The following is a 23605-nucleotide window of genomic DNA, read 5'->3' as shown; positions in this document are numbered from 1 at the left end:
CTTAACCTGTTTCATCTCTGCGTTTGTCTTTTCCTCTTAACTCACCGTTATTATTTGTGGGGGGCTTCTATATCTCTGGGGGATTTCTCTGAGGCAAGTGAGGTCTTTACTTTCTCTTTAGGGGTAGTCAGTTTCTCAGGCCGTGAAGAGACGTCTAGGATTTCAGGAAACGTTCCACGGCTGCCTATAGTGTGTGCGGTTAGGATCAGGTTTGCGGTTAGTCCAGTTACCACATCCCCAGAACTCGTCCTATTATTTTCTACTTAGCTGGTTAGATTTGTGATCCTTAGCCACTAGGATCATAACAGTGCAACAGGCCAAAAGTGTTAAATGCATCGCAAAAGTGGGATAAGAGAAATCCTGAGTTCAATTTTTTTTTCTGCTCTGCAGTCTGTCCTGCTTCTCTCCTCCCCTTAATCTCTGGGTGGCTTTGAGTTCTGCTGCAGACATGGATATTCAGAGTCTGACTTCTAGTGTGGATCATCTTGCTGCAAGGGTACAAAGCATTCAGGATTTTGTTGTCCACAGTCCTATGTCTGAGCCAAAAGTACCTATTCCTGAGTTTTTTTCTGGAGATAGATCTAGGTTTCTGAATTTTAAGAATAATTGTGAATTATTTCTTTCTTTGAGACCTCGTTCCTCTGGTGATTCCGCTCAGCAAGTTAGAATTGTTATCTCTCTGTTACGCGGCGACCCTCAAGATTGGGCCTTCTCCCTGGCGCCAGGAGATCCTGCATTGCTGAATGTGGATGCGTTTTTTCTGGCGCTTGGATTGCTTTATGAGGAACCTAATCTGGAGAACCAGGCAGAAAAGGCCTTGCTGGCTCTCTCTCAGGGTCAGGATGAAGCTGAGGTGTATTGTCAAAAATTTCGGAAATGGTCGGTGCTTACTCAATGGAATGAGTGTGCCCTGGCTGCAAATTTCAGAGAAGGTCTTTCTGAAGCCATTAAGAATGTTATGGTGGGGTTCCCCACGCCTGCGAGTCTGAATGAGTCAATGGCTTTGGCCATTCAGATTGATCGGCGTTTGCGGGAGCGCAAACCTGCGCACCATCTGGCGGTGTTTTCTGAACAGAAACCTGAGTCTATGCAATGTGATAGGATTCTGACCAGAATGGAACGGCAAAATCATAGTCAGAATGGGTTGTGCTTTTACTGTGGTTATTCAGCTCATGTTATCTCAGCATGCTCTAAGCGCACAAAAAACTTTGCTAGATCTGTCACCATTGGTACTGTACAGCCTAAATTCATTTTGTCTGTTACTTTGATTTGCTCTCTGTCATCCTACTCAGTTATGGCTTTTGTAGATTCAGGTGCCGCCCTGAATCTGATGGATTTGTCATTTGCCAAGCACTGTGGTTTTATCCTTGAGCCATTACAGTTCCCTATTCCATTGAAGGGAATTGATGCTACACCATTGGCCAAGAATAAACCTCAATACTGGACTCAAGTGACCATGTGTATGACTCCTGCACATCAGGAGGTTATTCGCTTTCTTGTGTTATATAATTTGCATGACGTTGTCGTGTTGGGTCTGCCATGGTTGCAGGCTCATAATCCAGTCCTGGATTGGAAAGCTATGTCTGTGTTGAGTTGGGGTTGCCAGGGAATTCATGGCGATGCTCCCTTGGTATCAATTGCTTCCTCTACTCCTTCTGAAGTCCCTGAGTTTTTGTAGGACTACCAGGATGTATTTGATGAGCCCAAATCCAGTGCCCTACCTCCTCATAGGGATTGTGATTGTGCTATAAATTTGATTCCTGGTAGTAAGTTCCCTAAGGGACGACTGTTTAATTTGTCTGTACCAGAGCATGCCGCTATGCGGAGCTATGTAAAGGAGTCTTTGGAGAAGGGACATATTTGCCCCTCCTCGTCCCCTCTTGGTGCGGGATTCTTTTTTGTGGCCAAGAAGGATGGTTCTTTGAGACCCTGTATAGATTATCGCCTTCTAAATAAAATCACGGTCAAATTCCAGTATCCCTTGCCATTGTTGTCTGATCTGTTTGCTCGGATTAGGGGGTCTAGTTGGTTCACCAAGATAGATCTTCGCGGTGCGTATAATCTTGTGCGTATAAAACAGGGCGATGAATGGAAAACAGCATTTAATACGCCCGAAGGCCATTTTGAGTACTTGGTGATGCCTTTTGGACTTTCTAATGCCCCTTCTGTGTTTCAGTCCTTCATGCACGATATCTTCCGAGAATATCTGGATAAATTTATGATTGTGTATCTGGATGATATTTTGGTCTTTTCAGATGATTGGGAATCCTGTTGTGAAATTGGATTTTGGGCTCCCCCGGTGGCCACTGGTGGAATTGAACTGGTGTGCATCATCCTCTCTGTTCACCTGTTTCCATCAGGATGTGGGAGTCGCTATTTAGCCTTGCTCCTCTGTCACTTCCATGCCGGTCAACATTGTAATCAGAAGCCTTTCTGTGCATGTTCCTGCTGCTAGACAACTCCCAGCTAAGTTGGACCTTTGTCCTTGTTTGTTTTTGCATTTTGTTCCAGTTCACAGCTGTAGTTTCGTTTCTGTGTCTGGAAAGCTCTTGTGATCTGAAATTGCCACTCTGATGTTATGAGTTAATACTAGAGTCTTAAAGTAATTTCAGGAGGGTGTTTTGATAGGGTTTTCAGCTGACCATGAAAGTGCCCTTTCTGTCTTCCTGCTATCTAGTAAGCGGACCTCAATTTTGCTAAACCTATTTTCATACTACGTTTGTCATTTCATCTAAAATCACCGCCAATATTTGTGGGGGCCTCTGTCTGCGTTTCGGGGAAATTTCTCTAGAGGTGAGCCAGGACTATATTTTCCTCTGCCAGGATTAGTTAGTCCTCCGGCCGGCGCTGGGCGTCTAGGGATAAAACGCAGGCTACGCTACCCAGCTACTGTTAGTTGTGCGGCAGGTTTAGTTCATGGTCAGTTTAGTTTCCATCCTTCCAAGAGCTAGTTCTTATGTTTGCTGGGCTATGTTCTCTTGCCATTGAGAACCATAACAGAATCCCATGTGAAGCAGGTCAGGATGGTATTTCAGGTCCTGCGTGCCAATGCCTTGTTTGTGAAGGGTTCCAAATGTCTCTTCGGAGTCCAGAAAGTTTCCTTTTTGGGCTTTATTTTTTCTCCTTCTTCTATTGAGATGGACCCAGTCAAGGTCCAGGCTATTCATGATTGGACTCAACCTACATCGGTTAAGAGTCTTCAGAAGTTCTTGGGTTTTGCTAATTTTTACCGTCGCTTCATTGCTAATTTTTCTGGTGTGGTTAAACCTTTGACGGATTTGACCAAGAAGGGTTCTGATGTGACTAACTGGTCTCCTGCAGCCGTTGAGGCCTTTCAGGAGCTGAAGCGCCGGTTTTCTTCGGCTCCAGTTTTATGTCAGCCAGATGTCTCTCTTCCCTTCCAGGTCGAGGTTGATGCTTCTGAAATTGGAGCAGGGGCTGTTTTGTCACAGAGAAGCTCTGATTGCTCTGTGATGAAGCCATGTGTCTTCTTTTCAAGAAAATTTTCGCCGGCTGAACGAAATTATGATGTTGGTAATCGGGAGTTGTTGGCAATGAAGTGGGCATTTGAGGAGTGGCGACACTGGCTAGAGGGAGCTAAGCATCGTGTGGTGGTCTTGACTGATCATAAAAATTTGATTTATCTTGAGTCGGCCAAGCGGTTGAATCCTAGACAGGCTCGTTGGTCGTTGTTTTTCTCACATTTCGATTTCGTGGTCTCGTACCTTCCTGGTTTGAAGAACGTGAAGGCTGATGCTCTTTCTAGGAGTTTTGTGCCTGACTCCCCTGGAGTTTCTGAGCCGGTTGGTATCCTCAAAGAGGGGGTAATTTTGTCTGCTATTTCCCCAGATTTGCGACGGGTGTTAAAGGAATTTCAGGCGGATAGACCTGACCGTTGTCCATCAGAGAGACTGTTTGTCCCAGATAGATGGACCAGCAGAGTTATTTCCGAGGTCCATTCTTCAGTGTTGACGGGTCATCCTGGGATTTTTGGTACCAGAGATTTGGTGGCTAGATCCTTCTGGTGGCCTTCCTTGTCGCGGGATGTGCTTTCCTTTGTGCAGTCCTGTGGGATTTGTGCTCGGGCTAAGCCTTGCTGTTCTTGTGCCAGTGGTTTGCTTTTGCCTTTGCCGGTTCCTAAGAGGCCTTGGACGCATATTTCCATGGATTTTATTTCGGATCTTCCGGTCTCTCAGAGAATGTCTGTCATCTGGGTGGTTTGTGATCGTTTTTCTAAAATGGTCCATTTGGTGCCCTTGCCTAAGTTGCCTTCTTCCTCCGATTTGGTTCCGTTATTTTTTCAGAATGTGGTTCGTCTGCACGGCATCCCTGAAAACATTGTGTCTGACAGAGGATCCCAGTTTGTGTCCAGATTTTGGCGATCCTTTTGTGCTAAGATGGGCATTGATTTGTCTTTTTCGTCGGCCTTCCATCCTCAGACGAATGGCCAAACCGAGCGAACTAACCAGACCTTGGAAACTTATTTGAGATGTTTTGTTTCTGCTGACCAGGATGATTGGGTGACTTTTTTGCCATTGGCCGAGTTTGCCTTTAATAATCGGGCTAGTTCGGCTACTTTGGTTTCGCCTTTTTTTTTGTAATTCTGGTTTTCATCCTCGTTTTTCCTCGGGTCAGGTTGAGTCTTCGGACTGTCCTGGGGTGGATTCTGTGGTGGATAGGTTGCAGCAGATTTGGAACCATGTGGTGGACAATTTGATGTTGTCACAAGAGAAGGCTCAGCGCTTTGCTAACCGTCGTCTCTGTGTGGGTCGCCGACTTCGTGTGGGGGATTTGGTGTGGTTGTCTTCTCGTTATGTTCCTATGAAGGTTTCTTCTCCTAAGTTTAAACCTCGTTTTATCGGTCCTTATAAAATTTTGGAAATCCTCAACCCTGTGTCATTTCGCTTGGACCTCCCGGCATCGTTTATCATCCATAATGTGTTCCATAGGTCTTTGTTGCGGAGGTATGTGGTGCCTGTGGTTCCTTCTGTTGAGCCTCCTGCTCCGGTGCTGGTTGAGGGAGAATTGGAATACGTGGTGGAGAAGATCTTGGATTCTCGTATTTCAAGACGGAGGCTTCAGTATTTGGTTAAGTGGAAGGGCTATGGTCAGGAGGATAATTCCTGGGTTGTCGCCTCTGATGTTCATGCGGCCGATTTGGTTCGTGCCTTCCATGTGGCTCACCCTGATCGCCCTGGGGGTTCTGGTGAGGGTTCGGTGACCCCTCCTCAAGGGGGGGTACTGTTGTGAACTCTGTTTCCGGGCTCCCTCCTGTGGTCATGAGTGGTACTGTGTGAGTTCTCTCTTTGGGCTCCTCCTGGTGGCTCTTTTTGTTATTTTGCAGGTTTCTGGCAGGATCAGCTGTCTCGTCATCTGCTAGTTAGGTTTCCTATTTAATCCACCTGGTCCTTCATTCCTTGCCTGTTGCCGTTGTATTCAGTGCTATTCTGATTGCTCCGGTCTACATCCGTTATCAGTCTCTCCAAGAGAAGCTAAGTTCTGTTTGCTTATTTTTGCTCATCTGTGTTCAAGATGTTTCCTAGTATATGATGAGTTTTTGTCCAGCTTGCTAATATGTGATTTCCCTGCTTGCTGGTGCTCTGGGGTGCTGAGTTGCTCCCCCCACATCGTTAGTTGGTGTGGGGGTTCTCGCATTCTCTGCGTGGATATTTTTGCATAGGGTTTTTTACTGACCGCACAGATCCCTTGCTATTTTCTGCTATCTAGCGTTAGCAGGCCTCATTTGCGTAACCTGTTTCATCTCTGCATTTGTCTTTTCCTCTTAACTCACCGTTATTATTTGTGGGGGGCTTCTATATCTCTGGGGGATTTCTCTGAGGCAAGTGAGGTCTTTACTTTCTCTTTAGGGGTAGTCAGTTTCTCAGGCCGTGAAGAGACGTCTAGGATTTCAGGAAACGTTCCACGGCTGCCTATAGTGTGTGCGGTTAGGATCAGGTTTGCGGTTAGTCCAGTTACCACATCCCCAGAGCTCGTCCTATTATTTTCTACTTAGCTGGTTAGATTTGTGATCCTTAGCCACTAGGATCATAACACCGAGGCCTAATTGGAGCAAGTTGAAAGAGAACCTTTAACCCCCCCAGGCATTTGTGACTGAAAGAGCCACCTTGTGCAGTTCTAATGCTGCAAAAGGAAAAGGTGGCTCTTTTAATTATGCTCCTTGCAAACGCAGAACTAAACACTTATAAAATGTGTCCCCCGATACCGTGAAACCATCCCGGAGGTGGGACTTTCCTTCGTAATGACACTCAGCACAGCCGTCATTCCTACCCCCTTGGCACAGGGCGCCGCCTCCTCAGCGTTATTTGAATCTGTCCCGTAGCCTGCGCTGTTATGTTAAACCTTGGCCATGCGCAGTTAGCGCTGCCTGTCTTCTGACATCATTTAGTGTCAGGCTGACTGAGTCTGTGCAGCCGCGCTGCCCGAGATTCCGCCTCGCAGTGTCTTCTGATTTAATCACACTGCGGGCCTGGGATTCATGGGCATGCACAGCGCATATCTTCGCCTCTCACTCATCTCCTTCCGGCTTCTTCAGACTGTGCGGCGTCATAGATCAGCTGACGGCACACAGTCTGAAGAAGGTGGAGGGAGATGAGTGATTGCCTGAGGTGAAGATTACTGCTGCACAAGGTGGCTCTTTCAGTAACAAACGCCTGGGAAGGGAGACAGATTCCCTTAAATTTCTGTTGTGGTGTCAGCATGGAGGCAGCAGGACACATTGCCGGATACACAGCTGGGGATCAGTGTTATGGACCTGGTGGTTAGGAGCACCTGGAATGACCTGATAGTCAAACTGAAAAATAGGACGAGCTCTGGGAAGTGGGAGCTCTGCTGACCGCAACACTAATCCTATTATCACACACACTAGAATTAGCCGTGGATCGTGCCTGACTCTGCCTAGACGACTCTCCACAGCCTGTGAGGTAACTACCCCTAAAGAGAAACAAAGCCTCACTTGCCTCAGAGAAATTCCCCAAAGGAATAGGCAGCCCCCACATATATTAACTGTGAGTTAAGAGGAAGGTACAAACACAGAAATGAAACAGGTTTCAGCAAAGAAGGCCAGTCTTACTAAATAGACAGAGTATAGAAAAAGGGATCTTTGCGGTCAGCACAAAACCCTACAAAGGCCACGCAGAGAGTGCAAAAAGACCCCCGCACCGACTCACGGTACGGTGGTGCCACTCTGCAACCCAGAGCTTCCAGCTAGCAAAACAAAATCATGATAACAAGCTGGACAAAAACTTAACAGGTACTAAAGAATATACTCAGTACACAAATGAACAACAAATGAGCTTAGCAGGGACTTAGCTTCTGTTGAAGTACACAGGTCATCAGAAAAATCCAAGAGAGATCTGAACCAGTACTGATACATTGACAGCTGGCATCAAGTAATGATCTGAGCGGAGTTAAATAGAGGAACCAGCCCAGTCCTAAACGATGCAGCTGAGGAAGCCACTTCCAGACCAGCAGCTCCACTTTCAGCCACCAGAGGGAGTTCACGGACAGAACTCACAGAAGTACCATTCCTGACCACAGGAGGGAGTTCGAGAACGGAGTTCACAACAGATCAGCTGACGTTACTGAAACCCACTAACACTGGGTCATGTGTTGACTGTGCAGACGACACTTCTGAGCAGCAACTGGCGGTGTTGGAGCCCAGGGATTACAGTTCAGGTGGTAGAAACATGAACACAACAGGAGACCTGGATACTGTAGCCAACCTATTATTTAATCTGGAAGAGGAGTGGCAAATTCCTGAGAGATCCAGTCCTTGTTCATTTTCAGAAAAGTAAGCCGGTCAACGTTATCGGAGGATAGTCGCATGCGACGTTCTGTTAGTACACCACCTGCGGCACTAAAGATGCTTTCCGATAATACACTAGCAGCAGGGCAAGCCAGCACCTCCAATGCATACTGGCTAGGCTCTGGCCATGTATCCAGCTTAGAGACCCAAAACTTGAAGGTGGAAGAGCCGTCTGGGAGTACACTGAGAGGGCAAGACATGTTGTCTGTCACCATCTGACGGAAACGTTGCCTCCTGCTGACTGGAGCCGTCTGTGATGGTGTAGACATTTGTGGCAGGCACACAAAACTTTGCCACAGTTGGGCCATACTGGTCTTGCCTTGTGCTGAGGCACAGCTTCTGCTCCCTATTTGTGCAGAGCTTCCTCCACTGCCTCGACGCACTGAGCTGCTTTGTAAAGCACTAGCAGCACTGCTCTGGATTGGACTGGAGACGATGATGGACTGCACCAGTGTGTCTTGGTAGTCCCGCATTTTACGCTCCCAGTTCAATGGTGCAATGAGGCTTTGAAAGTTGTCCCGGTAGCAAGGATCTAGGAGGGTGTACACCCAATAATCAGCCATGTTGAGAATGTGGGCGATGCGGCGGTCGTTTCTCAGGCACTGCAGCATGAAATCAACCATGTGCTGCAGACTGCCAACTGGCCAAGAAACGCTGTCCCCTGCTTGAGGCGTGATCTCTGCCTGCTCTGCATCATCCCACCCTCGCTCTACACACTGACTACTGGAGAATTGTGTAACTCCCTCCTCTGGACAGATGTATTCCTCCTCCATTGTCTCCTCCTCATCCTCCTCACAAAGTGTCCCCTGCCTACGCCTTTGTGAGGAACCACGTTGCGCTGACTGTCCAGAAGCAGATGGAATTAATGACTCCTCATCCTCCACCTCTCATGCAACATCATCGCTTAGCGCTTGCAGTGTTCTTTCAAGCAGGCAGATAAGGGGGACAGTCATGCTGACTAGTGCATCATCTGCACTCGCCATCCACATGGAATCATCGAAGGCACGCAATACCTCACAGACGTCCTTCATACTGGCCCACTCAGTGGTTGTGAAGTCTGAACAGCGAGCAGTGCGACTTCTTTGCGCCTGATGCAGCTGGTACTCCATTACTGCTGGCTGCTGCTCACACAACCGCTCCAACATATGTAACACGGAATTCCACCTGGTGGGTAGGTCACATATGATGCGATGTTCCGGAAGGCGGAATCAGCACTGTAGAGCTGCAATGAGCGATCTTGCCATGCTGGAACGCCGCAAGTGAGCACACTCTAGGCGGACCTTGTGCAGCAGTGCATCAAGATCTGGATAGTCCCTCAAAAAACTCTGCATGACCAAGTTGAGCACATGTGCCAGACATGGGATGTGAGTGAGGTTGCCTAGGTCCAGAGCTGTCACCAGATTTCGGCCATTGTCACACACTACCACTGTCACAAACCACATGTCGCTCTCCTGCTTGATGGCATTCCAGAGCTCCTGCGCTGTGTGGCTTCGATTCCCCAAAGAAATTAATTTCAATACGGCCTGTTGACGTTTGGCCATGGCTGTGCTCATATCGGTCGTAACAGGTAAACGTTCACGGGTCCATGTGGAGGTGGACTGTGACGGATCCTGCAGCGCTGATTCAGAGGAACTTGAGTATGAGGAGGAGTCAATGTGTACAGACTGGATTCCTGCAATCCTTGGAGTTGCCAGAACACGTCCTGCGCCACTCACACAATCTGTACCCAGCTCCACAACATTTACCCAGTGGGCAGTGAGGGAAAGGAATCGCCCCTGTCCATGGTGACTGGTCCACGCATTGGTGGGGAGGTGGACCTTGCTACTGATGGCGTTCAGTAGCGCGTGTTTAATGTTTCCCTACACATGCTTTTGCAGGGCAGGGACGGTTTGCCTGTTGAAATAAAAGCGGCTGGGCACATTGTATTGTGGGACTGCCAATGCCATCAAGTTACGGAAGGTGTCAGTCTCCACCAGCCTGAATGACAGCATTTCAAGGGACAGTAGTTTTGCAATGCCAGCATTCAGAGCCTGTGCTCGGGGGTGGTTTGCCGAGAATGGCCATCTTTTCTCCCATGCTTGTGCTACCGATGGCTGTAGACTGGTATGGGAGTGTGAGGATGACTGGGAACGTGGTGCTGTGGGTGGAATTACACTGGGTCTCTGGACAACAGTGCCAGAGGTTCTTCCATGGCGATCCTGTGAGGAAGCCGAACCAGCTGTGTGTGAGCTGGAGGAAGAGGCAACAACACGAGCTGAAGAGGTGGTAGGTGCCGCTGTAGGTGGGCCTAGGTCTTCAGTGTGTTTTTGTAACTCCACCGCGTGCTTGGTCCGCACATGTTTCCACATATTTGTGGTATTAAGGTTGCTGACACTTTTCCCTCTTTTGACTTTCTGATGACACACTTTGCATTTGACTAAGCAAATGTCATCTGCAACTGTGTCAAAAAAGGACCAGGCACTGCAAGTCTTGGGAGTGCCCGTTTTGGCTTTTGGAAGAGGCATGCTCCTAATGGGTGCCGAAGTGGAGGCTTCAGGCACCGCAGTCTTCCCCCTCCCTCTCCCTCTTTGGGCCGTTCGGGGAATCGCTTCCTCAGAACTGCTCCCACCACCTTCCTGTACCTAAGTAGGGATAATGGTGTGCACTCAGGTCAGGGACAAGGAGGGGCTGGTAAAACAGACCGTGTGGTCTTAGTCAATCGTGAAGAGAAAATTACCGCACACTCAATACTGGTATGGTGCAAAAAGGTATATGCCAACTTTATTCAGAAGAACAAAAAAAGTTGCCACATCGATATTTGTAGATATAAACTCGACGTTTCGACCCTCCCGGGTCTTATTCATGGGGTTACTTTAATCCTTTGATACACATACATAAGAGTGGCAGTAATAGAGGGTAAGTGCACGATCCCTTTAAAGCATAACCTTATTGTATGGCCAGTGAAGGCTTCTGTGTCCAGGGTAGATAACCTCCCACACAGGAAAGCGCAGCATGGCGCGGAAAGTGCCACTGACTCCTAACTAGGACACAGAGCTTTATAGGCCATTCCTAAATGCTACGGCCCTCTTCAACCAGGCTCCATCTACCCGGGACACAGAAGCCTTCACTGGCCATACAATAAGGTTATGCTTTAAAGGAATCATGCACTTACCCTCTATTACTGCCACTCTTATGTATGTGTATCAAAGGATTAAAGTAACCCCATGAATAAGACCCAGGAGGGTCAAAAAGTCGGGTTTCTATCTACAAATATCGATGTGGCAACTTTTTTTGTTCTTCTGAATAAACTTGGCATATACCTTTTTGCACCATACCAGTATTGAGTGTGCGGTAATTTTCTCTTTACGACCTTCCTGTACCTCACGCCATGATGGGTCAAGGACCTCATCATCTACACTACCCTCTTCCACCAACTGCTTCTCCTGGGTAGTCTCGGCAGCACAGTACGCACCTGAAAGTGGCACCTGAGTCTCATCATCAGATGCGTACTGAGGTGTGCTGACCGGAGGCACTGGCCCACCCGTCTCTTCAGAGTCAGAGATACAAAGCTGTTGGGCATCACTGCATACTGCCTCTTCTTCCATTTCTCCAATGCTGCGTGGCTGGCCCCCTCTTTCCAAGCCAAGAGATTCAGAGAACAGAAGTAGAGATGGCTCCTGTCCTGGGCTCTCTGACTGCCTGGGCAATTTGGCAGGTGGTGAAGAGACAGATGGGTGCTCTTCACTGCTCTGTGCCTGAGAGAGCAGTAGTTACATGCCTACCATGCAGAACAGGATGTGCCCACACTTCTAAGGATTCCTCTTTGGCTGAATTCTGGCTCTTTGAATTATGGGAACTTCCGATTCCGGTATCCAATATACTGAAAGTATCGGAATTCCGATACCGCAAATATCGGCCGATACCCGATACTTGTGGTATCGGAATGCTTAACACTAATGATGAGACAAAACCTGCTCTCAACCCATCCTGCACAAATAACTACAGACCAGTCTCCAATCTTCCCTTCATCTCTAAACTCTTGGAGCGCCTAGTCTACTCCCGCATTACCCATTACCTCTCCACTCACTCCCTCCTAGACCCTTCACAGTCCGGCTTCTGCCCCCTACATTCGACAGAAACTGCACTTATCAAAGTGACCAATGAACTTCTGACAGCAAAATGTAATGGTGACCACTCTCCGCTCATTCTTCTTGACCTTTCTGCAGCTTTCGACACTGTTGACCACCATCTCCTACTCTTTAGGCTCCAGTCACTAGGCACTAATGACACTGCTCTCTCCTGGTTCTCTTCTTACCTTTCTGATCGCTCCTTCAGTGTCTTGTTTGCTGGCTCCACTTCATCTCATCTTCCTCTCGCTGTCAGGGTACCTTAGGGATCAGTCCATGGCCCACTTCTCTTCTCTCTCTACATGGCCCCAATTGAACAGACCATCAGCAGATTTGGCTTTCAGTACCATCTTTATACTGATGACACACAACTATACACATCATCTCCTGACAATACACCTGTACCCCGTACCCCGTGTACTACAGAACGCCAGTGACTATCTCTCCGCAGTCTCCAACATCATATCCGCTCTCTATTTGAAACTCAACCTCTCCAAAACTGAACTTCTTCTGCTCCCGCCACCTACTAATCTGACATTTCCCTCTCCGTGGGTGGCACCATAATAACACCCCGGCAGCAGGCGCGCTGTCTGTGTGTTATGTTTGACTCTAATCTCTCCTTCACATCCCATATACAATCTCTTGCCGACTCTTGCCACTTACACCTAAAGAACGTCTCTAGAATACGCCCTTTTCTCACCATGGAAACAACAAAAACCCTCACTGTCACCTTGATCCACTCCCACCTGGACTACTGCAACGCTCTATTAATTGGCCTCTCCCTTACTCGACTTTCCCCTCTTCAGTCTATCCTTAATGCAGCTGCCAGGGTTGTCCATCTAGCTAATCAATATCAATATCAATATTCAGATGTGTCCTCTCTTCGCCAGTCGATACACTGGCTGTCCATGCATTATAGAATCCAATTCAAATTACTTGTTCTCAGCCACAAAGCTCTCCACAGTGGGGCACTCCCTTACATCTCCTCCCTCATTTCTGTCTATTAGCCTGACCAACCACTGCGCTCTGCAAGCGACTTTTGACTAACCTCTGCACTATTCTGTACCTCCCACTCCCGACTCCAAAACTTCTCCCATGCTGCGCCAATCCTCTGGAATGCTCTACCCCAAGATATTAGGACCTTTCACAATTTGCAAAGTTTTAGGCGCTCCCTCAAAACACATTTGTTCAGAGCGGCCTATCACATTCCCTAATCAAAGTCATTTTATGTTTGTTTGTGTGTAGCCCATTCACTACTTCCATCTATCCCCCATCCCCTGAAGATGGCTGGACCATCATTGTAAATACATCATTGTAAATACACACCTGTACTTTGAATCTCCCCCATCTCATTGTAGATTGTAAGCTCTCACGAACAGGGTCGTCTCATTTTGCTTTAATTATTGTATTGTTAACGTTGTTACTTAGGGTACCGTCACACAGTGCAATTTTGAATGCTACGACGGTACGATTCGTGACGTTCTAGCGATATCGTTACGATATCGCAGTGTCTGACACGCAGCAGCGATCAGGGACCCTGCTGAGAATCGTACGTCGTAGCACATCGTTTGAAACTTTCTTTCGTCGCTGGATCTCCCGCTATCATCGCTGGATCGTTGTGTGTGACAGCGATCCAGCGATGAGTTCGCTGGTAACCAGGGTAAACATCGGGTAACTAAGCGCAGGGCCGCGCTTAGTAACCCGATGTTTACCGTGGTTACCAGCGTAAAAGTAAAAAAAAAAAAAACGTACATACTCACCATCTGATGTCCGTCAGGTCCCTTGCAGTCTGCTTCCCGCTCTGACTGTGAGCGCCGGCCGGAAAGTGAGAGCAGATCACAGCAGTGGCGTCACCGCTGCGCTCTGCTCTCAGTGTACGGCCGGCACTGTCAGAGCAGGAAGCAGACTGCAAGGGACCTGACAGACATCAGATGGTGAGTATGTACGGTTTTTTTTTTTTTTACTTTTACGCTGGTAACCACGGTAAACATCGGGTTACTAAGCGCGGCCCTGCGCTTAGTAACCCGATGTTTACCCTGGTTACCAGCGAACCTCGGCATCGCTCCAGCGCCGTGATTGCAAAGTGTGACCGCAGTCTACGACGCTGGAGCGATAGTCATACGACGCTGCGACGTCACGGATCGTGCCGTCGTAGCGATCGTAATTGCACGGTGTGACGGTACCCTTATGACTGTTGTGATTGAAACTGTTAAACTGTAAAGCACTGCAGAATATGTTGGCGCTCTATAAATAAAGATTATTATTATTATTTTTAAACCAAAGAAAAGACAATGCGTGCATATACCCTAATGAAAATAAATAAGTAAAAAAGCAAGTGCATTAAATATTTAACATAGGGTATTTAGTAAACACTGTTTTTGATCAAAAAAAGAATAAAGCTGTCCCACCGAGACAAGGTATACCAAATTGGGACAATTCTTACACTCTCTAATGTTAAAATCTGCCTAGTGTGAACAGTGACAGAGAGTCTCTGGGTCCCAATCGGACACCCAGCTTTGATCAAAAACAGTGTTTACTAAATACCCTGTATTAATTATTTTATGCCCTTGCTTTTTTACTTATTTATTTTCATTAGGGTATATGCACACATTGCCTTTTCTTTGGTTTTGTTGCTTCCATGGCCAGTGTGAACATGCTTTTACACCATGCATGTTTTCAAGTCATACTCCGGCTCGGTTTTCTGCTTTTATACAATGATGAGAGTAGCCTGATTGACAGTGAGGGAACTGCAGCGATCAGAACTGCTGTGATGAACTTAAGTTACCACTAATCAGAGCCAATGTTTCTTGCGCAGTCACACAGTTGACAGAGCAGGAAACACTGGATGTTCGGGCACCCGAGTCATTTGAATGGGGTTCGGGTTCAGGTTAAGTTTCGGGCACTGTTCTGGTACCCGAACCAAACTTTTTTAAAATGTTCAGCGGAACCCAATGGATCGGAACATCCATTGGTCTGCCTATCACTAATCCTCACCACATCTCTAACTCCATTTGCTGAATGCAGCCCCAAACTTACAAACATGCATTATTGCACCACTCTCCAGCCCTCTGGTGAACAAAATGCCTCTTTCACAGCCAAATAGTTCTCATTATGAGTCATTAGTCCAAATTACCTTCTGCTATTTTTCTGCACTTCAGTTTCTATTTTTGGGGGAGCAAAGTTGAGTCACTTGAGCTTGTTTCAATGTTGAAGGTTTGGCTTTGTGGCCATTATTCTTTCCAAAAGACCAGCAAGATTCCACTAGTTGCTTCCAATTCTGATCTCATGGCACTGCTTGATATTTTCCAACTTCAAAGGGAAGTGGTCATGTGTCTTTCGTCTGCTACAATAAGTTTCCTTGGCCAAGCACTGCATCTATAGATCCAAGCACTCTTCATTTCTTGGTACTTAAAAAAATGTTGAACAGCACATCTTGAAACTTCACTATGATTTGAACTATTTGCTGATGAGAAACCTTGCTGTTTCAGTATAACTATTAGTGTCCTATTGCTCTGCTCAGTAGTGTCATGGTGTATGATCTGTGACATGAAACCAGAACTGTTTCTGGTTCAGTAAATATTTGTATTTTAATCTACACTCCCTGACAGAAGTTATGTTGCTTATCCATGTTATGCAAACAAAAGCTTAGAACGTGACGTTAAATTCATCCATTGGTTGTATAAATTATTCTGTTGAAAGCTGAAACCCAGTTAATGGACACAGAATGGTCAGATTTTGGCAAGACAAAAGTTTTGTTGCCCACAGAAAGTAATGTGATATTTAAACAAATAATTAACTTAAAATACAAATATATGTTACATAACATTGGTGAATGAAGTTGTGGTGCTATTAGAGTCATATTTAATATTTTGTGTGACTTCTATGAGCTTGAAGGACTGTATCCATGCGGTTCAACAATGATTCATACAATTTATTAATGAAGTCATCAGGAATAGCAAAGAATGCAGTATCACATGCCTCCCAGAGTTCATCTAGATTCATGCTCAATGATGTTCATGTCTGGTGACTGGGCTGGCCAGGCCTTTAGCACCTTGATCTTTTTTGCCTGGAGGAACTTTGTTGTAGAGATGGATATATGAGATGGAGCACCATCCTGCTGCAGAATTTGACCCCTTTTAGGATTTGGAATATAAGAGGTAGCTAATACTTCTTGATATTTTAGGCTATTGATATTGCCTTCCACCTTGCAAATGTTTTGCACACCCCCATACTGAATGTAACCCCAGACCATGATCTTTCCACCACCAAATGTAACTGTTTTCTGGGTGTATTTTGGATCCATATGGCCTCCAGTAGGTCTCCTGCAGTATTTGCGGTGGGTGTGGTGTAATTCTACTGAAGAATCAACAGAGAAATCCACCTTCTGTCACTTTTCCAGCGTCCATCTGTTTAGCAGGCTGTGGGACTTTGCAAATGTCACGGAGTTTTTTTTTTGTCTTTTGTTTAGTGCTGGCTTCTGGGCACTGATTCAACCATGGAGGCCATTTCGAGACAGAATCCTACACACTGTTCTAGTTGACACAGGAACTTGAGGTGACCAGGCCTGTTGGAGCTCTGCTGCAGTGGAAGAGGGGCTTGCTTTGGATTTTCTAACCAACAAACGTTCCTACTGAGCAGTTGTCTCGCGGGGTCTGCCGGACCTGGGCTTGTCAAACCCATCTCCAGTCTCTTCAAATCTTTTTTTAATTCTTTGTACTTGAGGCTGGCAGTGGATCTGGTCTTCAGCCTCATGATAATCCAGGCTTTGATCGCAGGGTGGATTTTTGTCATGTTGTCAGAGCTCAAGTTGCAGTTGAAGTGAAGGCCTGGGGTGCTGGGTTTCTTTCTATACACCCACATTAATTAACCAATCATTTACTGAGCAAAGGTGAGGATGTAGACTAGGATTGGGTGCATTATATGACCAGGCGACAAAACTTTTGTCTTGCCAAAATATGACCATTCGGTGTCCATTAACTGATCAATATTTCTGCATTGATGCCAATTTATTTTCTTGACCTAAACTACATTTCAGAGGGTTTCAGCTTTCAAAAGAATAATTTATACAACCAATGGATGAATTTAACGTCAGGTTATAAGCTTTTATTTACATAACATGGATAAGCGACATAACTTCTGTCAGGGAGTGTACATATGAAAATGCTGATCATTATCACCTGTTTCATATAATTGTTTACTAATACACGTCACAAAAAAATCCTACATAATCCCTTACTCTGTGCAAGCCTACCTGCAAGAATTGATGCTGTTTTGAAGGCAAAGGGTGATCATCACACCAAATATTGATTTGATTAAATTTCTATTTTTTCACTCACTTTGCATTTTGCTAATTGATAAAAATAGACAATTGTTATGTATTTTTTAAAGAATTCTTATTTTGCAGCATTTTTTCCACACCTGCCTAAAACTTGTGCATAGCACTGTATGGCATCATATATTAGAAAAAAAATCATGCTGTGTGTTTGTGTTCTTTTCTGACTGTATGTACACATCCATTAACCCTTTGTTATTCATGCATATCAGTTTTTCTGTCCAAGCTATACACTACACACTACATTGGTCATGCAACATTGATGCTACAAGTGCATCTCACAAAATTGGAATATCATCAAAAAGTTAATTTATTTCATTTCTTCAATACAAAAAGTGAATCGCATATATTAGATAGAGTCATTATAAACAGAGTGATGTATTTCAAGTGTTTATTTCTGTTAATGTTGATGATTATGGCTTACAGCCAATGAAAACCCAAAAGTCATTATCTCAGTAAATTAGAATACTTTATAACACCAGCTTGAAAAACTTATTTTAAAAGCTGAAATGTTGGCCTACTGAAATGTATATACAGTAAATGCACTCAATACTTGTTCGGGGCTCCTTTTGCATCAATTACTGTATCAATGCGGTGTGGCATGGAGGCAATCAGCTTGTGGTACTGTTGAGATGTTATGGAGGCCCAGGTTGCTTTGATGTTGCTTTGATAGCATCCTTCAGCTTGTCTGCATTGTTGGGTCTGGTGTCGCTCATCTTCCTCTTGACAATAACCTGTAGATTATGGGGCTAAGGTCAGATGAGTTTGCTCGCTAATCAAGTGATACTGTTGTTTTTAAACCAGTTATTGGTACTATTGGCAGTGTGGACAGGTGCCAATTCCTGCTGGAGAATTAAAGGGAACCTTTAACTTATAACTTATTTATCTTTACTTGCAGGTCGGAACGGGGGCTTATCTGCAGCATTATAAAATGCCCTGAAAGGCAGTGGCTGCATCTTATAGCGGCAAAGTCTGCTGACAGGTTCCCTTTACATTTCCATCTCCAAAAAGCTTGTCTGCAGAGGGAAGCATGAAGTGCTCTAAAATATCCTGGTAGACGGCTGCGATAAAACACTGAAGATGCCATGGCTCCCGAAACAATCATTGATTGTGGATACTTCACACTACACCTTGGAAATCAAGGTCCCAGAGTCTGGAGGAAGAGTGGAGTGACAGACAATCCAAGCTGCTTGAGGTCTAGTGTGAAGTTTCCACAATCAGTGATGGCTTGGGAAGCCATGCCATCTGCTAGTGTAGGTCCACTGTGTTTTATCAAGGCCAAAGTCAGTGCAGCGGTCTACCAGGAAATTTTAGAGCACTTCATGCTTCCCTCTGCCGACAAGCTTTTTGGAGATGGAAATGTCATTCTCCAGCAGGACTTGGCACCTGTCCACACTGCCAAAAGTACAAATACCTGGTTTAAAAACAACAGGATCCCTGTGCTTCATTGGCCGGCAAACTCGTCTGACCTTAACCCTAAAGAGAATCTATGGGGTATTGTCAAGAGGAAGATGAGAGACATCAGACCCAACAATGCAGACAAGCTGAATGATGCTATCAAAGCAACCTGGGCTTCCATAACATCTCAACAGTGCCACAGGCTGACTGCCTCCATGCCACGCCGCATTGATACAGTAATTGATGCAAAAGGAGCCCTGACCAAGTATTGAGTGCATTTACTGAACATACATTTCAGTAGGCCAACATTTCAGCTTTTAAAATAATTTTTTCAAGCTGGTGTTATAAAGTATTCTAATTTACTGACATAATGACTTTTAGGTTTTCATTGATTGTAAGCCATAATCATCAACATTAACAGAAATAAACACTTGAAATACTTCATCCTGTTTGTAAGGACTCTATCTAATATATGAGTTTCACCTTGTGTATTGAAGAACTGAAATAAATTAACTTTTTGGCAATTACTAATTTTGTGAGATGCACCTGTATTTACCTGTATGCATGCCCTTAATCAGTATAAGCTGTAAACTTGGCTGACAAAATTTATACATTGCACTAACAAAGCTTTTTTTTCCCCGCAGACATGGAAATGGGTTACTTTTCCTTTGGTATTATATACATTTGAAAGGATAATTCGATTTTGGAGATCTAAACAAGAAGTTGTCATCACAAAGGCAAGAGTTATGAGATTCACAAAATCAATTTTAGACATCAGTGATTTTTCACATAGATAAATAATTGTTTGAGTGTCATCAGTGTTTTTCATCCAATTTTCAGCAGTGTTTGGTCATTGTTTTATTTTTTAACATCACTGTGTCATCAGTGATTTTCACATGAATGAATAAACTGTAAATTACAAAGTTAATCACAGACAGCACAAGGTTAGCACACAAATGGCGTCCGTGTGTAGTCAGTGATTTTCCTAGAACCGTAGACTTGTATTTGTAATTTTCATTTGTGAAGCCAATCAAAAGTGAACATGTCTCTGTGAATTTTTGGCTGATGATCAAGCTAGCTGTTCTGTATTAATAATACTGCCCAAACAGCATGCAGCATGAATCTGAACCTGGATGGATGATTGCAGTCAAGTATTTTTTACACTAAAATGCTGTGTCAATTCAGAGAAAACATAATTTGAAAAGCTGGTGGGAGACTATATTGAGAGACCTATCTAGTCCAGCACAGTTCCTGTTATGATCCGGTGACCTTGGAGCCGCATGAGAGACTTTATCAGGAGTAGGTGGTACCTGTACTGACCGCAAACCCTAAACTAACACCGCAACTAGAAGTAGCCGTGGGATGTACCTAACACGTCCTAGACACCTCGACACAGCCGGAGGACTAAATACCCCTATAGATGGAAATGGGAATTCTATCTTGCCTCAGAGCAGAACCCCAAAGGATAGGCAGCCCCCCACAAATATTGACTGTGAGTATAAGAGGAAAGACACACGCAGGCAGAAAAACAGAATTTAGCAAAAGAGGCACTTCTAGCTAAATAGAAAAGGATAGGACAGAATTCTAAGCGGTCAGTATTAAAATCCTAAAAATATCCACAGCAGATAATACAAATATTCTACATCTAACTAAAGACATAGAAAGTATATCTGCATCTCCTGAGAATCCAGCATGACTGAAAAATGCAAACAAAGTCTAAGCTGGACAAAAACACAATGAATTGCACTGAATTGCAAAGCACACTGCATGTGTGCACAGAGACAAAAAACCAGACACTTATCTTAGCTGAATTGGCAGCAGGGCATGAGGAACCAGAGAGAGATGCAATCCCTCCAAGAACAATGGACAACTGGCAAGGACTCTTGGATCCTGCACACCTAAATACCTAGTAGAGCTGCAATCAGCAGAAACATCTGCCCTGGATTACAACCCCAAGACAACTGCACTACCACCAACGACCACCGGAGGGAGCCCAGGAGCAGAATTCACAACAGTACCCCCCCTTGAAGAGGGGTCACCGAACCCTCACCAGAGCCCCCAGGCCGATCAGGACGAGCCAGATGAAAGGCACGGACCAAATCAGCAGCATGGACATCAGAGGCAAAAACCCAAGAATTATCCTCCTGGCAATAACCCTTCCATTTGACAAGGTACTGAAGCCTCCGCCTCGAAAAGCAAGAATCCAAAATCTTCTCAACCACATACTCCAACTCCCCATCAACCAACACAGGAGCAGGAGGATCAACAGAGGGAACAATGGGCACCACATATTTCTGCAATAAAGATCTATGGAAAACATTATGGATGGCAAAAGAGGCCGGAAGGGCCAAACGAAAAGACACCGGATTGATAATCTCAGAAATCCTATAAGGACCAATAAACCAAGGCTTAAACTTAGGGGAAGAAACCTTCATGGGAACATGACGGGAAGACAACCAGACCAAATCCCCAACCCGAAGCCGGGTACCAACACACCGACGACGATTAGCAAAACGCTGAGCCTCCTCCTGAGACAACACCAAATTGTCCACTACACGAGCCCAAATCTGCTGCAACCTGTCAACCACAGAATCCACACCCGGACAATCAGAAGGCTCAACTTGCCCCGAAGAAAAACGAGGATGAAAACCAAAATTACAAAAGAAGGGCGAAACCAAGGTAGCCGAACTAGCCCGATTATTAAGGGCAAACTCGGCCAATGGCAAGAAAGCCACCCAATCATCCTGATCAGCAGACACAAAGCATCTCAAATAAGTTTCCAAAGTCTGATTAGTTCGCTCGGTCTGGCCATTTGTCTGAGGATGAAATGTGGAAGAAAAAGACAAATCAATGCCCAGCCTAGCACAAAAGGCCCGCCAAAGCCTAGAAACAAACTGGGAACCTCTGTCGGACACAATATTCTCCAGAATACCATGCAAACGAACCACATGCTGAAAAAACAATGGAACCAAATCAGAAGAGGAAGGCAATTTAGGCAAAGGCACCAAATGAACCATCTTAGAAAACTGGTCACAAACCACCCAGATAACCGACATCCTCTGGGAAACCGGAAGATCTGAAATAAAATCCATAGAAATATGCGTCCAGGGCCTCTCAGGGACCAGCAAAGGCAAAAGCAACCCACTAGCACGGGAACAACAAGGCTTGGCCCGCGCACAAGTCCCACAGGACTGCACAAAAGAATGCACATCACGCGACAAAGAAGGCCACCAAAAGGACCTACCAACCAAATCTCTGGTACCAAAAATACCAGGATGGCCAGCCAACACAGAACAATGAACCTCAGAAATCACTCTACTAGTCCATCTATCAGGAACAAACAGTTTCCCCACTGGACAGCGGTCAGGTTTGTCAGCCTGAAATTCCTGCAGAACCCGTCGCAAATCAGGGGAAATGGCAGAAAGGACCACCCCTTCCTTCAGAATGCCGACCGGCTCAAGTACCTCAGGAGAATCAGGCAAAAAACTCCTAGAGAGGGCATCAGCCTTAATATTCTTAGAACCCGGAAGATACGAGATCACGAAATCAAAACGGGAGAAAAACATGGACCATCGAGCCTGTCTAGGATTCAGCCGCTTGGCAGATTCCAGGTAAATCAGATTTTTATGATCGGTCAAGACCACAATACGGTGCTTGGCTCCCTCAAGCCAATGTCGCCATTCCTCAAACGCCCACTTCATAGCCAACAACTCCCGATTGCCGACATCATAATTGCGTTCAGCCGGCGAAAACTTACGGGAAAAGAAGGGACACGGTTTCATCAAGGAACCATCAGAATTCCTCTGAGACAAAACGGCCCCTGCCCCAATCTCAGAAGCGTCAACCTCAACCTGAAACGGAAGAGAAACATCTGGCTGACGCAACACCGGGGCAGAAGTAAATCGGCGTTTAAGCTCTTGAAAGGCAGAGACAGCCACAGAGGACCAATTCGTTACATCAGCGCCTTTCTTCGTCAAATCGGTCAGGGGTTTAACCACACTGGAGAAGTTAGCAATGAAACGGCGATAAAAATTAGCAAAGCCCAAAAATTTCTGAAGGCTCTTCACAGATGTGGGCTGAATCCAATCATGAATGGCCTGAACCTTAACCGGATCCATCTCTATAGATGAGGGAGAAAAAATGAAGCCCAAAAAAGAAACCTTCTGCACTCCAAAGAGACACTTAGACCCCTTCACAAACAAAGCATTATCACGAAGGATCTGAAATACCATCCTGACCTGTTTCACATGAGACTCCCAATCATCGGAAAAAATTAAGATGTCATCCAAATACACAATCATGAATTTATCAAGATAATTCCGGAAGATATCATGCATGAAGGACTTAAAATCAGATGGAGCATTAGAGAGCCCGAATGGCATCACAAGGTATTCAAAATGGCCTTGGGCGTATTAAACGCAGTTTTCCATTCGTCACCCTGCTTAATACGAACAAGATTATATGCCCCCGAAGGTCAATTTTAGTAAACCAACTAGCCCCCTTAATCCTAGCAAACAAATCGGAAAGCAAAGGTAAAGGATATTGAAACTTGACCGTGATCTTATTCAAGAGGCGATAATCAATACAGGGTCTCAAGGAGCCATCCTTCTTAGCAACAAAAAAAAATCCCGCTCCCAACGGTGAAGAAGATGGCCAAATATGCCCTTTCTCCAAAGACTCCTTAACATAACTCCGCATGGTGGTATGTTCAGGCACAGACAGGTTGAAAAGTCGGACCTTAGGAAACTTACAGCCTGGAATCAAGTCAATAGCACAATCACAGTCCCTATGCGGTGGAAGGGAACTGGACTTGGGCTCATCGAATACATCCTGAAAATCAGACAAAAACTCTGGAACTTCAGAAGAGGAGGAAGAGGAGATTGACATCACAGGAACGTCATTGTGAACCCCCTGACAACCCCAACTAGTCACAGACATAGACTT

General features: G+C 45.4%; 1 protein-coding gene across 1 annotated transcript in view; it reads left to right on the top strand.

Annotated features, from left to right (window-relative positions):
* The window catches only part of NOX3 (NADPH oxidase 3), a 372062-nt gene that overhangs the window by 275309 nt on the left and 73148 nt on the right, over positions 1-23605 (top strand). The window contains exon 8 of the mRNA XM_077281663.1: positions 19306-19398. Within this exon, the coding sequence (XP_077137778.1) occupies positions 19306-19398 (93 nt within the window). The remainder of the gene's footprint in view (positions 1-19305; positions 19399-23605) is intronic.

Source organism: Ranitomeya variabilis, chromosome 2, assembly GCF_051348905.1.
Source record: "Ranitomeya variabilis isolate aRanVar5 chromosome 2, aRanVar5.hap1, whole genome shotgun sequence".
NCBI lineage: Eukaryota > Metazoa > Chordata > Amphibia > Anura > Dendrobatidae > Ranitomeya > Ranitomeya variabilis.
Note: the sequence above shows the minus strand (reverse complement) of the source record. Positions and strands in the feature narration are given on the sequence as shown.